We start from the raw sequence: 14,341 nt of genomic DNA, 5'->3' as shown, positions 1-14,341 counted from the left end.
TTTATCTTATGACAATACCCGGCAAAACAATCTATATAAAACATATCAGTACAGTCTTTCACTGCACTGAAAATCTGGATACTTCTTAGTTAATAGAAATTTGTGGATTTACACATTTAAACCACAAAAGGCAAATGTCTTTTTTGTTTTTGAGACACAGGGCGCGCACAAGCGCACAAGCACACAAGCAGGGGAGGAGCAGAGGGAGAGCGAGAAAGAGAATCTTAAGCAGGCTCCACGCAGCAGAAAAGTCTGACGCAGAGTCTGACGCAGGGCCTTGATCTCACAACTGTGAGATCACGACCTGAGCCAAAATGAAGAATCAGACGCTTAACAGACTGTACCACTCTGGCACCCCAAAAGGCACAATGTCTTATTAAAACAAATACCTGAAGTTTAATTAAAAAAAAAAAAAAGTAAAATCCTCAACAAAATATTAGCAAACTGAATCTAATAATACATTTTAAAAAAATCACACACCGTAATCATTTGAGATTTATTCCTGTATGCAAGTGTGGTGCAAGATTCACAAAACAACCAACATGGCGTCACATCAACAAGAGAAAGGATAAAAACCATTATGATCATTTCAACAGATGCAGAAAAAGCATCTGACAAAGTACAACATCCATTCACGATAAAAACCCTCTGTAAAGTAGTAAAGAAAACATACCTTAACATAATAAAGCCTGTATACGAAAAACTCACAGCCAACAATGCACTCAATGGGGAGCAACTGAGAGCTTTTCTCCTAAGGTCAGGAACAAGACAAGGAAGTCCACTCCCACCACTTTTATTCAACATAGTACTGGAAGTCCTAACCATAGCAATTAGACAACATAAAGAAATAAAAGGCATCCAAATTGCTAAGAAAGAAATAAAACTCTCATTATTTGCAGATGACACGATACTATATATATAAAACCTTAAAGACTCCACCAAAAAACTGCTAGAGCTGATACATGAATGCAGTAAAGTCACAGGATACAAAATCAATGTACAGAAATCTGTTGCACTCCTATACACCAATGATGAAGCAGCAGAAAGTGAAATTAAGAAACCAATCCCATTTAAAATTGTACTAAAAATAATAAATTATTTAGGAATAAACTTAACCATAAGTGAAAGACCTGTCCTCTAAAAACTGTAAAACAGTGATGAAAGAAATTCAAGATGATGCCAAAAAATGGAAAGACATTCTATGTTCATGGGTTGGAAGAACAAATATTGCTAAAATGTCTATACTCCTCAAAGCAATCTACAGATTTAATGCAATCTCTATCAAAATACCAACAGCATTTTCCACAGTAGAACAAAAAATATTAAAATTTGTATGGAACTATACCTAAGACCTCTAACAGCCAATGCAATCTTAAAAAAGAAAAACAGGGGCGCCTGGGTGGCTTAGTTGGTTAAGCGTCCAACTTTGGCTCAGGTCATGATCTCGTGGTTCATGAGTTCAAGCACCGCATCGGGCTCTGTGCTGATAGCTTGGAGCCTGGAGCCTGCTTCTGTGTCTCCCTCTCTCTGCCCCTCCCCCTCTAATGTTCCGTCTCTGTCTCTCTCCCTCTCTCTTAAAAATAAACATTAGAAAAATTTTTAAAAAGAAAAACAAAACTGGAGGTATCACAATTCCAGATTTCAAGTTATGTTACAAAGTGGTAGTAATTGTATGGTACTGGCATAAAAATAGACACATAGATGAATGGAATAGAACAGAAAACCCAGAAGTAAACGGACAATTATATAGTTAATTAATCTTCGACAAAGGAGGAATGAATATACCATGGGAAAAAGTCTCTTCAACAATTTTTTCCAGTTGGACAGTTACATGCAAAATTATGAAACTGGACCACTTTCTTCCACCATACACAAAAACAAACTCAAAATGGATTAAAGACCTAAATGTAAGACCTGAAATCATAAAAATCTTTGAAGAGAACATAGGCAGTAACCTCTCTGACATCGACTGCAGCAACTTTTTTCTAGAGAGGTCTCTTGAGGCAAGGGAAACAAAAGCAAAAATAAACTATGGGGACTACACCAAAATAAAAAGTTTCTTCACAGAGAAGGAAACAACCAAAAAAACTAAATGGCAAAATACTAAGTGGGATAAGGCACTTGTAAATGACATATCTGATAAAGGGTTAGTATCCAAAATATCTGAAGAACTTATAAAACTCAACACCGCAAAAATAATCCAATTAAAAATGGGCAGAAGACATGAACAGACATTTCTCCAAAGAAGACATCCAGATGGCCAAAAGACATGAAAAGATGCTCAACATCACTCATCATCAGGGAAATGCAAATCAAAACTACAAAGAGGTATCACTGCACAACTATCAGAATAAAACGCAAGAAACAAAGTGTTGGCAAAGACATGGAGAAAAAGGAACCCTCGTGCATTGTTAGTAGAAATGCAAACCCGTGCAGCCACTGTGGAAACAGTATGGAGTTTCCTCAAAATGTTAAAAACAGAACTACCCTATAATCTGGTAATCACACTACTGAGTATTTACCCAAAAACATTAAAAAAAAAACACGAATTCAGGAGCGCCTGGGTGGCTCAGTACACACACACACACACACACACACACACACACACACACACAGGAATATTATTCAGCCATAAAAAAGAATGAAATCTTGCCATTTATAACAACACGGATGTATCTAGAGTATAATGCTAAGCAAAATAAGTCAGTCAAAAAAGACAAATACCATATGATCTCACTCATATGTGGAATCTAAGAAACAAACAAAAGGCAAAAAGAGAGAGAGACACCAAGAAACAGACTCTTAACTACTGAGAACAAACTGATGGTTACCAGAGGGGAGGGGGGAGGAGGGGATGGAGGAAATAGGGGTGGGGATTAAAGAGTACACTTTTGATGATGAAAAATAAAATAATTTTTTAAAAAGTTAAATATACTAAAAATTCCTTTAACTTGGTCTCTATTAATGTCCAGATCAATTGTAATGTACATATATTGTGCTGACTTTGGGACTCACTTTGAACTAAAGGAAAAAATTCCCTAAGTAACTGACATGTATAACATAAATTTAAAGAGGACTGTTTAAAAACAAACTGCTCTTTCAAACAGAAAGAGGAAAAATTCTCCCCATTTAATACGTATTTTTCAATTCTAATTCTGTGCTGATTTTGTGTTAATTCTCCAAAGTCTTTCTCAATTAGTATGAATTAACGAGGCATTAGGGTACTGAACAAACCCGAGCATTTCACAACTTAATTGTGACAAAAATGATTGCTTATCACCAAAACATAAAGATGTTAATTAGGATTTATCACTTTAATTCTACAAAAGCAACAATTAAAAAGGAAAGAAAAGAGGAAAAGTACCGTGGACAGGTTGTGTTGAGAAGCTACACTGTAATCTTCCATACCATGGGCTGGGGCTGTGTGAACCAACCCTGTTCCTTTTGCCATGGTCACATGATTTGCAGGTAAAAGAGGAGAGGCTTTACCAGGAATTAAAGGATGAGTACAAGTACCATTTTCCAAATCTACACCTGTGGGGGAAAAAAAAAACATAATTAAGAATTATCTTACGTAACAATGTTTCTACCTCTTTAAGAGCAGCAAGAGAGTAGCAAGTGAAAAGTGCAGGATCTTCCAGGCACCTGGGTGGCTCAGTCAATTAAGTGTCCGATTCTTGATTTTTGGCTCAGGATATGATCTCACCATCGTTGAGAATGAGCCCCATGTTGTACTCAGCGTGGAGCACAAAGCCTGCTTGGAATTCTCTCTCCTCTCGCTGCCCCTCCCCTGCTCATTCTCCCTCTCTTTCAAAATAAATAAATAAACTTCAATTTAAAAAAAAAAAAAAAAAGAGGGGTGCCTGCGTGGCTAAGTCAGTTAGGCTTTTGACTTTGGCTCGGGTCATAATCTCACGGTCCATGAGTTCGAGCCCCACATCGGGCTCTGTGTTGACAGCTCAGAGCCTGGAGCCTGCTTCAGATTCTGTGTCTCCCTCTCTGTCTGCCCCTCCCCTGCTCGTGCTCAATTTCTCTCTCTCTCTTTCTCTCTCTCAAGAAAAATAAACATTAAAACAAATTAAAATTAAAAAAAAGAAAAGTGCAGGATCTGGAACAAGACTGGCCTCAAACTTGGCTTCCCTTTTTACTTGCACTGTGACCTTTAGGAACCTATAGTATGTAGAAAATTACAGTTCCCATCTCAGGGGTTGCCATGAGGATAAATTGAGGTAATACATTTTAAGTATTTGGGGCACTTAGCACAATAACTGCCACACAGTAAATGATTTAAAATATTAGCAATTAATGGGGTGCCTGGGTGGCTCAGTCGGTTAAGCGTCCGACTTCAGCTCAGGTCATGATCTCGCAGTCTGTGGGTTCGAGCCCCGCGTCAGGCTCTGTGCTGACAGCTCAGAGCCTGGAGCCTCCTTCAGATTCTGTGTCTCCCTCTCTCTCTGACCCTCCCCCATTCATGCTCTATCTCTCTCTGTCTCAAAAATAAACAAACATTAAAAAAATTTAAAATAAAAATAAAAATAAAATATTAGCAATTATTATAGCAGACAACACAAATGAGCCCAAGATTTCTCTAACTTATGTACAGCTATGCACCTTTTGGAATATAAGGACAAAGAAATTAGAACAGATCAATGACCAACAGGTTCTAACACTATCTCTATGGGAATTAACTGTTGTTGCTTTTCATGTTACCCTAAAAAGGTAAGAGATGATAAATAATACCTAACAGTCAGTAGGTACCTACCATGTACTGGGTTCAACATAAATTCTTACTTCATCTTCGTAATACTACCAAACACCTAATATTATCTGCAATTTATAAATCAGAAAACAAGAAAATGTAGGCAATATGCCTGGTGTTACATGGCTAATAAATGACTGAATCCAACTTCCAAAGCAAGTATGACTCTAACATTCTGTATAACCCCAGCCCTTTTAATAATACATCGTATCCACCATCTGTCAATTTTTCCACACTACCAGTAACGTTTCTCACCTTTACTGCTTCTTGAGTTGGATTCTATAAATTAATCTTTCATATGCTCTAAAAACAACAGAAATAAATAAGTCCCCAAACTTTACAAAGATTATCTGGTTCTACTTATGTATTTACCAAGATGTACTAGGTAAGTCTGTTAAGTCTATCTACTCTTCAATAATTAAAGAAATTTCAATGGTCCCCTTACTCCTAAGATCTTCCCCACAAATCATCCTTCATCTTTCTAAACTAAATAATATTAACTTGAAAAAAAAATCTGTCCTCACAGAGCAATGTCTCCACTTTTATGATCCTTCCTTTCTGGCTGTAGAGGAATAAGATGTAACCGATTCAATTATCACCAAAAGAATACAAATCTTTTAATTTTAATATTTCATAGATAGCCCTGTAGCTGATTTCATTTTGATTATAACAGTATATGAATAAAAAGGCTTGAGAAAAATTAACATTCCCTTATAACTGATGGCAATGAACTCCCTTTTCTGAGAATAAATCACAAGTTCTCCTCACTGTTGGACTTGGATGACTTGGCATTTTATTCCTAGAAAATACTTAAATTACTAGGAAAAACTTGAATACTTCAGGATACATGTTTTCCAAGATAATTCATAATGCTGTCAATGAAGAGAATTGTTAATATTGATTTTTTCACTTTGATTCCTTTCTTTAAGTTAGATTTGCAAGTAAGACAAGTCCCTGTGACCCTATGTTGTACTTCTCAAGCATTTTTAGTATGGAAATGAAAGGTTTAGGGCAAAGTAAACTTCACCTATTAACCTTCCTTTATCTCCATCCTTAGCATATCTGCCACTCAATATTCTCTCTCCCCTCCCAACAAAGATCTTTGGTCAATAAGAAACAATTTATATTTTTCTGTAAAGAAAAGCTATCCTACATAAATTATTACATTTTAGCTGTTCAACATTCCTACCACTTTAATAAGTTAATAAGCTATCCGTCATCAGTTTATTTGCCACAGATGAGAAGTGTACCTACTCCTCTAAAATGTGGTGGCTCAAAACGGCAACCCAATAATTCTCTGACATAATAATTTGAAACAATTATCCAATCTAGAAAGATGACCTTAAATTTAACCTGAGTACTTTCAAACACCTCATGGGAATGCCATTTAGCTTCTGCAACATCTAACTTTTCAGTGAAATCTGTACTACCTTCTGTGCTTAAAAAAGGGATAGGAGAGGGTTATGGGGTAAAGAATATGCTGGATCCTCTAACTTACGGCACCAACAAGGACCAAATGGTATTAAATACCAAACATTTTGTAGCTTCTTTCCTGCTTTTGACATAAAACCCTCTTATTTTTGTTAAGACCGCTTCAACTTCTAATTGGCCTGCACCTAAAATGATACATTTAGGTCTATGGCCATACCACCCTGAACACGCCCAATCTCGTCTAAAATGATGCATTTAGAGGGCTTCTTTATTTGACTAGGCAATCTTTCCATTTCGGGGTATCGCTACTCATCCTACTCATGTGATTTTTCTCTTTAAGTAAGAAATTCAAGAAACGCAAAGATGTATCATCCCTAAAGATAAAAGGTAATTTTAAACTTCCCTAGATTTTGGGGTGCCCTGGGTGGCTCCGTTGATTAAGTGTCCAACTTTGGCTCAGGTCAGGATCTCACAGTTCGTGAGTTCAAGCCCTGCATTGGGCTCTGAGCTTTCAGGAGCCTGCTTTGGATTCTGTGTCTCCCTTTTTCTCTGTGCCTCCCCTGCTCACGCTCTGTCTCTCTCTCTCAAAAATAAACAAACATTAAAATAAATTAAAATAAATAAATGGACTTCCCTAGATTTTAGTAATTATATTTCAAAATCAATCAATACTTCAGAAGTTATAAATTACAGCTTACTAAGGATTCTTTTGACAGAAGAACAATCTCAGGAATAATTTTCTGAATTTATTAAATTTCCTCATTAAAATCATATACCAAAAAATAAACATATTTAATTCCTTCCCTGTGTCTCTGATTAAATCAGATAACAAGAATTTTTGGTGACTCAATTTTGAGTAAAATTTTATTTTTTTGTTTTTAATTTTTAAGAAATTTTTATTGTAAGTAGGCTCCATGCCCAATGTGGGGCTTGAACTCATGACCCTGAGATCAAGAGTCACATGCTCTACTGACTGAGCCAGGAGGCATTCTTTGAATAAAATTTTAAAAGGATACTTGTACATTCTACATTGTACAAAGGACATTTATCTAATTTTTCATTAGGTATTTACCATATATACTGTTGTGTTTTTGTTAATGTTCATATTTTCTAGACTCTTATCACATTTAATATATATTTTCCTTCAGTGTAATCAATGTGAAATATATTCTACAAAAAGAGGCCATATCTGTTTCAATTTACAATGAGAAATGTTCAGCCAAATACTAAACTCAAATCACATGGATACTCGGGGCGCCTGGGTGGCGCAGTCGGTTAAGCGTCCGACTTCAACCAGGTCACGATCTCGCGGTCCGTGAGTTCGAGCCCCGCGTCGGGCTCTGGGCTGATGGCTCAGAGCCTGGAGCCTGTTTCCCATTCTGTGTCTCCCTCTCTCTCTGCTCCTCCCCCGTTCATGCTCTGTCTCTCTCTGTCCCAAAAATAAATAAATGTTGAAAAAAAAAAAAAAATTTAAAAAAAATCACATGGATACTCTGATGACTGTGATGGTCAGAGTTTCTATAAATCTTCACCTGAAAATGTTGAAATAACTTCAAGTGTTGTTTCCAAGACAGAAGCAATGGATGTTACTTTATCTGCAGCAAGTATGTACAGGTCCCCAGATTTGGAACATTTCACAACAGCATACCTAAAATAAAATTTTAGGAGAAAATTACTAATAATGAAAAAGAAAAGCCACAGCTATTTTAAATGTTTTACATCATTTTAGGAAAACTAACTTCAAGATAAAAAAAAAGCACTAAAGAACTTCATCCCTTACATTTGTTTTCCAAAATAGCTGCACGTGAGGTCTTAAATGGAATCATCTAAAGCTTAATAAAACCTATATGAACATAATAACTATGTTATAATTCACCGAATTTTAAGAGAACAATGATGAAATAAATCCAAAATAATGCTAATGATGAAACTGCTCCTATTTGTGGATAAAACAAAAAATACAGCAATAAACTTACTTTGAGTCTGGCATATAACAAACAGCTTGATTGGCAGGAATTGTCCAAGGCTGGGTGGTCCAGACTAAAAAACTAACAGGAGATGAACCATCTGTGAAAACAAAATTTTAATTTTTTTTTTGTTAATGTTTATTCATTTTTGAGAAACAGAGAGAGACAGAACATGAGCGGGGAAGGGGCAGAGAGAGAGGGAGACACAGAATCCGAAGCAGGCTCCAGGCTCTGAACTGTCAGCACAGAGCCTGACGTGGGGCTCTGACGCTTGAACTCACAAACTGTGAGATCATGACCCAAGCTGAAGTTGGACGCTCTACCGACTGAGCCACCCAGGCACCCCTGTGAAAATAAAATTTTAAATATGCTACCAAATGTTACAATTCTGTAACTTGAATAAATTTCAAGCAATGAATAAATCTTACCTATGAGAGATACCAACTTGGGAGAAGGTTTCAAGAGAGGGAATTTTACATATATTGAGCGACTGACATGTTCAGGATTATACTCAAGTTCTGCTTCAGCCAATGCAGTCCTAAGGTTTAAGAATATTACATATAAATATTGGAAGGCCTCACAAAATTCTCCACTTTCACTACCGAAAACACGTACATACCTTGATGAAGGAGACCAAAACACAGGTTTGTAAGATCGATAAATCAAGCCCTATGAAAGACAAATACATATGAAAGCTGGAATTTTGTAACACATAATTTAACATACTCAAAGAAAAAAAAATACTTCATTACCTTCTCATACATTTGGTAGAAAAGTCTCAACTGTTTGGCCTCATATTTTCCATCAAATGTATAGTAGCAATTATTCCAATCCGCCATTATTCCCCAACGAATAAATGCTGATCTCTGTTTCTCAATTGCTGCTTCAGCAAATGATCTAGCTAAAAAACAAATTTAAGAAAGACAAAAAAAAAAAAAAAAAAAAAAGCACCTGAAAACCAATAAATTCAAACTCTTTTTTTTTAATGTTTATTTTTTTTTTGAGAGAGAGAGAGGGAGCGAGTGAGCGAGTGAACAAGCCGGGGAAGGGCTTCCAGCGCAAAGCATGATGTGGGGTTCAAACTCACGACCGTGAGATCATGACCTGAGCCAGAACCAAGAGTTGGATGCTCAACCAACTGAGCCAGCCACCCAGGAGCCCCAGTAAATTCAAACTCTTAAAGATGGTTTAGTATGTAGGTCTCTAAAAGCAGGTATTGTACATAGTATACACTACAAAATGTATACAATAGGGAAATTATTTTGAAAGTTAAAGGTGTCCAGAAGATAACTAAAACAAATTCTAGAATGAATTAGAATTTCAAAACTATTCTTCAGACTTTATACAATGAAACTTTACATTTAGAAAAAATAAACTGGAAAAATTATTTTTCATATTTCTTAATTTGGGAAAAGGCAAGAGTAATTTTTATTTCATTATACACAGAAAAAGTAATCAGTACATCTAGTTTAGGCCATTAACACGAAGATGTTTCACAGTGATGTCAAAAATCTTCACAATCATATCTAAATATATGATAATTTAAGAACAGAAGATTCCTCCCTCACCCAGCTACTAAAGGATCAAATAAGAGATTAATTTAAAAAATATATAAGCATTTTAGAATTGACTTTTAGTCTAGCACCTGAAATAGGTCAACAAACTCCAGCTAGGAAAGTAAATAAAAACACTGAGCACAATAATTTCACAAAATATGAACATCGAAAAATTGAAAAATGTACGTGGAAATGCTCACAAACCTTTCCTCAGTCTCTGAACGTAAGTTCTCACAAAAGTCACTTAAATGAGATCTGAATTTTCTGTAACAAAAACTGGTTTCTAATAGATACCATTATAACCAAAAAAAAACAAAACCAAAAAACAACAGAAAGTCTCTTTGACTAAGTCCTGACTTTTCCTAGGGACCAGTGTTTATGAATAACCATTTTAAAAAAGAAATAGGGATTATTTACCTTTTTCTCTAATTTCTACCGCTGAAAGATTCTGAGCTTTTCCACCAAGTTCTGACAATACTTTTATTTCAATGGGTAACCCATGACAATCCCAGCCTGGCACAAAATGTATTTTGGAACCTCTCATCATATGGTATCGATTGGCTATATCCTTCAAAATCTGCAAAGATAAAATGATAATCATCATTCACACATAAAGCACGTGGCCTACCATTACATTACTTTAATGTCATTGTAAAACACTGGGAAAGCCCAATTTTAAAAAGATTTACATAAACAAAATAACCTATTAAATCTGTTAACTCAAGTTCTACATAAACACAAAAGTAACAGATATTTGAAGTTTAAAAGTGCCATTAACTCCAGAAAACAAATCACATAAAAGGTTTCAAAGTGAAAAACATTATGCCCAGAATTATTGTTTTTCAAGTTGGAATATGCAGAAAAGCAGGCTATACCACCTTCTTAAGAAACAATTTTGACTTCTTAAAAACCAGAGGGTAAAAGAAAGTCAATTATAAATTTCCTTTACTCATACTAAAAACATTAACATGAAAAATCCAATATCATTTATATTCAGCTTAGAAACAGTATATAATCAATGCAGAATTTATAATGCACCCAGAGTATGGAATATCACAGTTAACTCTTTCTTTCATTGACAGAACCCTTATTAAAACACTAGACCTTCACTAGGTATAGTTCTATAACTGATTTCTCTTCTTAGTTCATTTTAGATACTAGAGGGCAGCCTTTTAAAACATGTATTACCATTACAAAATGGAAGATCAAAGGCAAAGGATAGATTTGGCTCCAAACTCAATTTCCTTCTTCCCAAAAGGAAATAATGCAGTCGTCCAGAAAATTACTTCCTCCTTTCCACATTTATCAAAATTAGAAAAGATATTACACATTCCTCCCACACCTTCCCCCACTTAAAACTCTAACTCTCAAACCTCTTACCTAGGGGCAAGAGGAAGACCTGTGATCTGGGTGGTTATCACCGGACATAAAAAGTCATCTAATTACATGCACTTAAGATTTGTGTACTTTACAGTAGGTATATTATTTAAATCAACCAATATATAAATAACCCCCTTCCCACTTATTCGTTTTTGAAATTATTTTGATTATCTGTCCCTTCCCAGTAAAACATAAACTCCTTAAAACCCCATCTGTCTTCTTCACCAGCAAACTCCCAGCATTTAGAATGGCGTCTGGCACCATTCTACAAATATTGGTTGAAGAAATATTGGTTGAATGCATGCACATATGCTCTAGACTGTAATGTCTTATATAGTCGTCACTAGCCACCAGTGGCTACTGAGCAATTGAAAACATTGCTAGTCCAAATTGAGATGTACTGTAAATATAAAATATATATCAGATTTCAAATAGTACAAAAAAAGAATGTGAAATATCTCAAAACAAGTTTTAGAGAGGCTGTATGTCAAAAGATACCTTAGATATGTTGACCTAAATATAATATTAAAAGAAGGTTCATCTGTTTCTTCTGACTTCTTTTTATGGGGCTACTAAAAAGTTTTAACTTACCTATAGAGCTTACATTGTAGCTTGCATCATTTCTAATGAACAGTGCTGTTTTTGATCATATTAACACAATAGAATCATTTGGGCTACTAATTAAGAATGTCCCTATTAAGGAAAGGTCTATGTGAAGCCTGTGGTAAAAGGAACAGCAGAGACGCAGTAAGAATGTTTTACTAGTTCCTCAGTACCAGATTACGCTCCTCTCCAAACAAGTTCCTCCGTTATGTTTAAGAACCTTCAGACCCTTTTGCTCATGATAACCCTGTCCTCATTTTTCCTTTTGTTTTTCATTTTCCTTTCATAATATTCATCTATTCCTTTATTTAATAAACAAAGTTTTGAATGCCTACTATGTGCTAAGAACTGTTCTGGGAACCTAGAGTAGGATAACAAACAGGGTCCTTCCAACGAAGGAAGACAGAAAATAAATACATTCATATTAAGAAAAAAGCAAGGTAAAGGTCAGAAAACAGTATGTGAGGTGGGGGAGGTGGGGGTGGTGGTACTATTTTTTTTTTTTAACGTTTATTTATTTTTGGGACAGAGAGAGACAGAGCATGAACGGGGGAGGGGCAGAGAGAGAGGGAGACACAGAATCGGAAACAGGCTCCAGGCTTTGAACCATCAGCCCAGAGCCTGACGCGGGGCTCGAACTCACGGACTGCGAGATCGTGACCTGGCTGAAGTCGGATGCTTAACCGACTGCGCCACCCAGGCGCCCCAAGGTGGTACTATTTTAAAGGAAGGTCAGTAAAACCTGATGAGATGGCATCTGCACAGAGACATGAAGAAAATGAGAAAGTGAGTCATTTGAGTATCTGGGAAGTGCATTCCATGGCGAGAAAGCCAGCAAGACTACACAGGGTATGTCTGAGCAAAAGCAGGAACTGTTCCTCCTCCAGGTCTTTGACGGAACCTCCAACTACGCAACATAAGAGGTGGATTTGCATGGTGCCTCAGGTTTTTAGAGAGTAACTCCTTCTCTACCCTCAATCCGTGTGGAGCTCACTCGCCTCTATTCCAGCTCCAAGGGTGAACACATAATCCATCGTGGCCTTCAACATATTCTATCCCCACCTCCAAAATGACTGATTCAGGGATAGACCTGTGCCTCAAATCAGGACAAGGAGATTCAATTCCAGGACTTTTGTAAGAATTACTGGGGAAGAGAAGATAGAAGAATGTAAGCCTATAAATGCTGGGAAATGTGTGGGGTGGAAATGGGGGTATGGAGAGCACCAAAGGGGGATGCCGTGCTTAAGAGTGAAACACAGAGAGAAACCAACTCTGATAGTATCTGAGTCCCTGGGTCCGGCCATGAAAGGAGCTAGAACTATCTCTGAACTCTACAATTAAAATACCTAAGAAATTCTCTTTTTTGCTTAATCCCGTCAAGAGTTGTCTTTCTATCCCTAAGAACCCAAACAATGTGGAACAACAGAGTTTTGTTTTGTATTTTTGTTATTACAACTTATGATCTTACTGGGGATACTAAAAACAGGAGATTAGACTATCTTTCTTAAATTAAAGTGTCTTCATTCTTTGAGCATATGCAGCAGAAAGTTCCACAAGACAAATGGATAAATAATAAATGGACAAATTTTTAAATATTTAAAACAGAGAAAACAACCTAAAAGGAGTAACTTTAAAACAAAGATAATACCTCTTGAAGCTTCTGTGTGATAAATAACAAGACTATATTAAAATAGACAAGACTAGTCCAGACACCTATTTTATTGATCGGAACCAGATAATGCTGCACTATATTCCTATCTGGGAGAGCAATGTGTTCTTTGACCTTTTTTAAAATTTTGACTATTCAAACACATTGACTTTCCAGCGTTACTTTTTAGCCATTAAGTACATTAAAATTTGTAAAAAATATTTTCTTTGCTGTTTGTGATTATAAGAGTAATACAAGTTCTTTCAAAAAAAAAAAGAGTAATACAGGTTCCTGTTTTAAAAAAAATTTAAATGGGGGTGACTGGCTAGCTCAGTTAGTAGAGCACACAACTCAATCTCAAGGTCATGACTTCGAGCCTCACGTTGGGCATGGAGCCTACTTAAAAAAAAATGCTATAGAAATAACAAATATTAGGTTTAAATTTTGTGTGTGTGTGTGTGTGTGTGTGTGTGCAAAATTAGATTCTAATGTAACACTTTTAAAACTTGTTTTACTTCCTTCACTTAATGATATTTGTACATCTCTCACGTCAGTACAGAAATATCTACCTGATTCCTTTTAAGATTCCATATACTTCATCACCAAGATTTATTTAATCAAGTCCCATTAAGGACACTCAGTATGGGCTACCAGTGTAATACAGCATTAACACAAGATGGTTAACGTTTTCCTTTTACATATAGCACAGTCACTTTTTCTAACAAAATTTCAACCAACCAGAGTGCCATAACAATAGATGGCTCAATAATCAGAACCTAGATAGCCCCAAAATATATCTAATTTGTATGATTTAAGAGGGACCACAGAAACATGGCAAGGACATAAATGTACTAGATACATTTCTGATTAGATACATAACTGATTTCCTGTCTGGAAAATAAATCAATTTAGGTCATCCCTACCTCTTGACATCAACCTAAAGAAATTACAAACGGATTAATGGTAATAATAACATTAATAATAAATCAACATGAAA

The 14,341-nt window shown here is 36.0% G+C and overlaps 1 protein-coding gene across 1 annotated transcript in view; it reads right to left on the bottom strand.

The window, feature by feature from the left end:
* IARS2 (isoleucyl-tRNA synthetase 2, mitochondrial) overlaps positions 1-14,341 on the bottom strand; it is a 66,491-nt gene that overhangs the window by 35,920 nt on the left and 16,230 nt on the right. Inside the window, exons 3-9 of the mRNA XM_043568230.1 lie at positions 10,131-10,290; positions 8,910-9,058; positions 8,777-8,826; positions 8,586-8,695; positions 8,167-8,257; positions 7,723-7,838; positions 3,365-3,534 (exon numbers count right to left, since the gene is read on the bottom strand). Of these exons, the coding sequence (XP_043424165.1) occupies positions 3,365-3,534; positions 7,723-7,838; positions 8,167-8,257; positions 8,586-8,695; positions 8,777-8,826; positions 8,910-9,058; positions 10,131-10,290 (846 nt within the window). The remainder of the gene's footprint in view (positions 1-3,364; positions 3,535-7,722; positions 7,839-8,166; positions 8,258-8,585; positions 8,696-8,776; positions 8,827-8,909; positions 9,059-10,130; positions 10,291-14,341) is intronic.

This window comes from Prionailurus bengalensis, chromosome E4 (genome assembly GCF_016509475.1).
Source record: "Prionailurus bengalensis isolate Pbe53 chromosome E4, Fcat_Pben_1.1_paternal_pri, whole genome shotgun sequence".
Lineage (NCBI taxonomy): Eukaryota > Metazoa > Chordata > Mammalia > Carnivora > Felidae > Prionailurus > Prionailurus bengalensis.
Note: the sequence above shows the minus strand (reverse complement) of the source record. Positions and strands in the feature narration are given on the sequence as shown.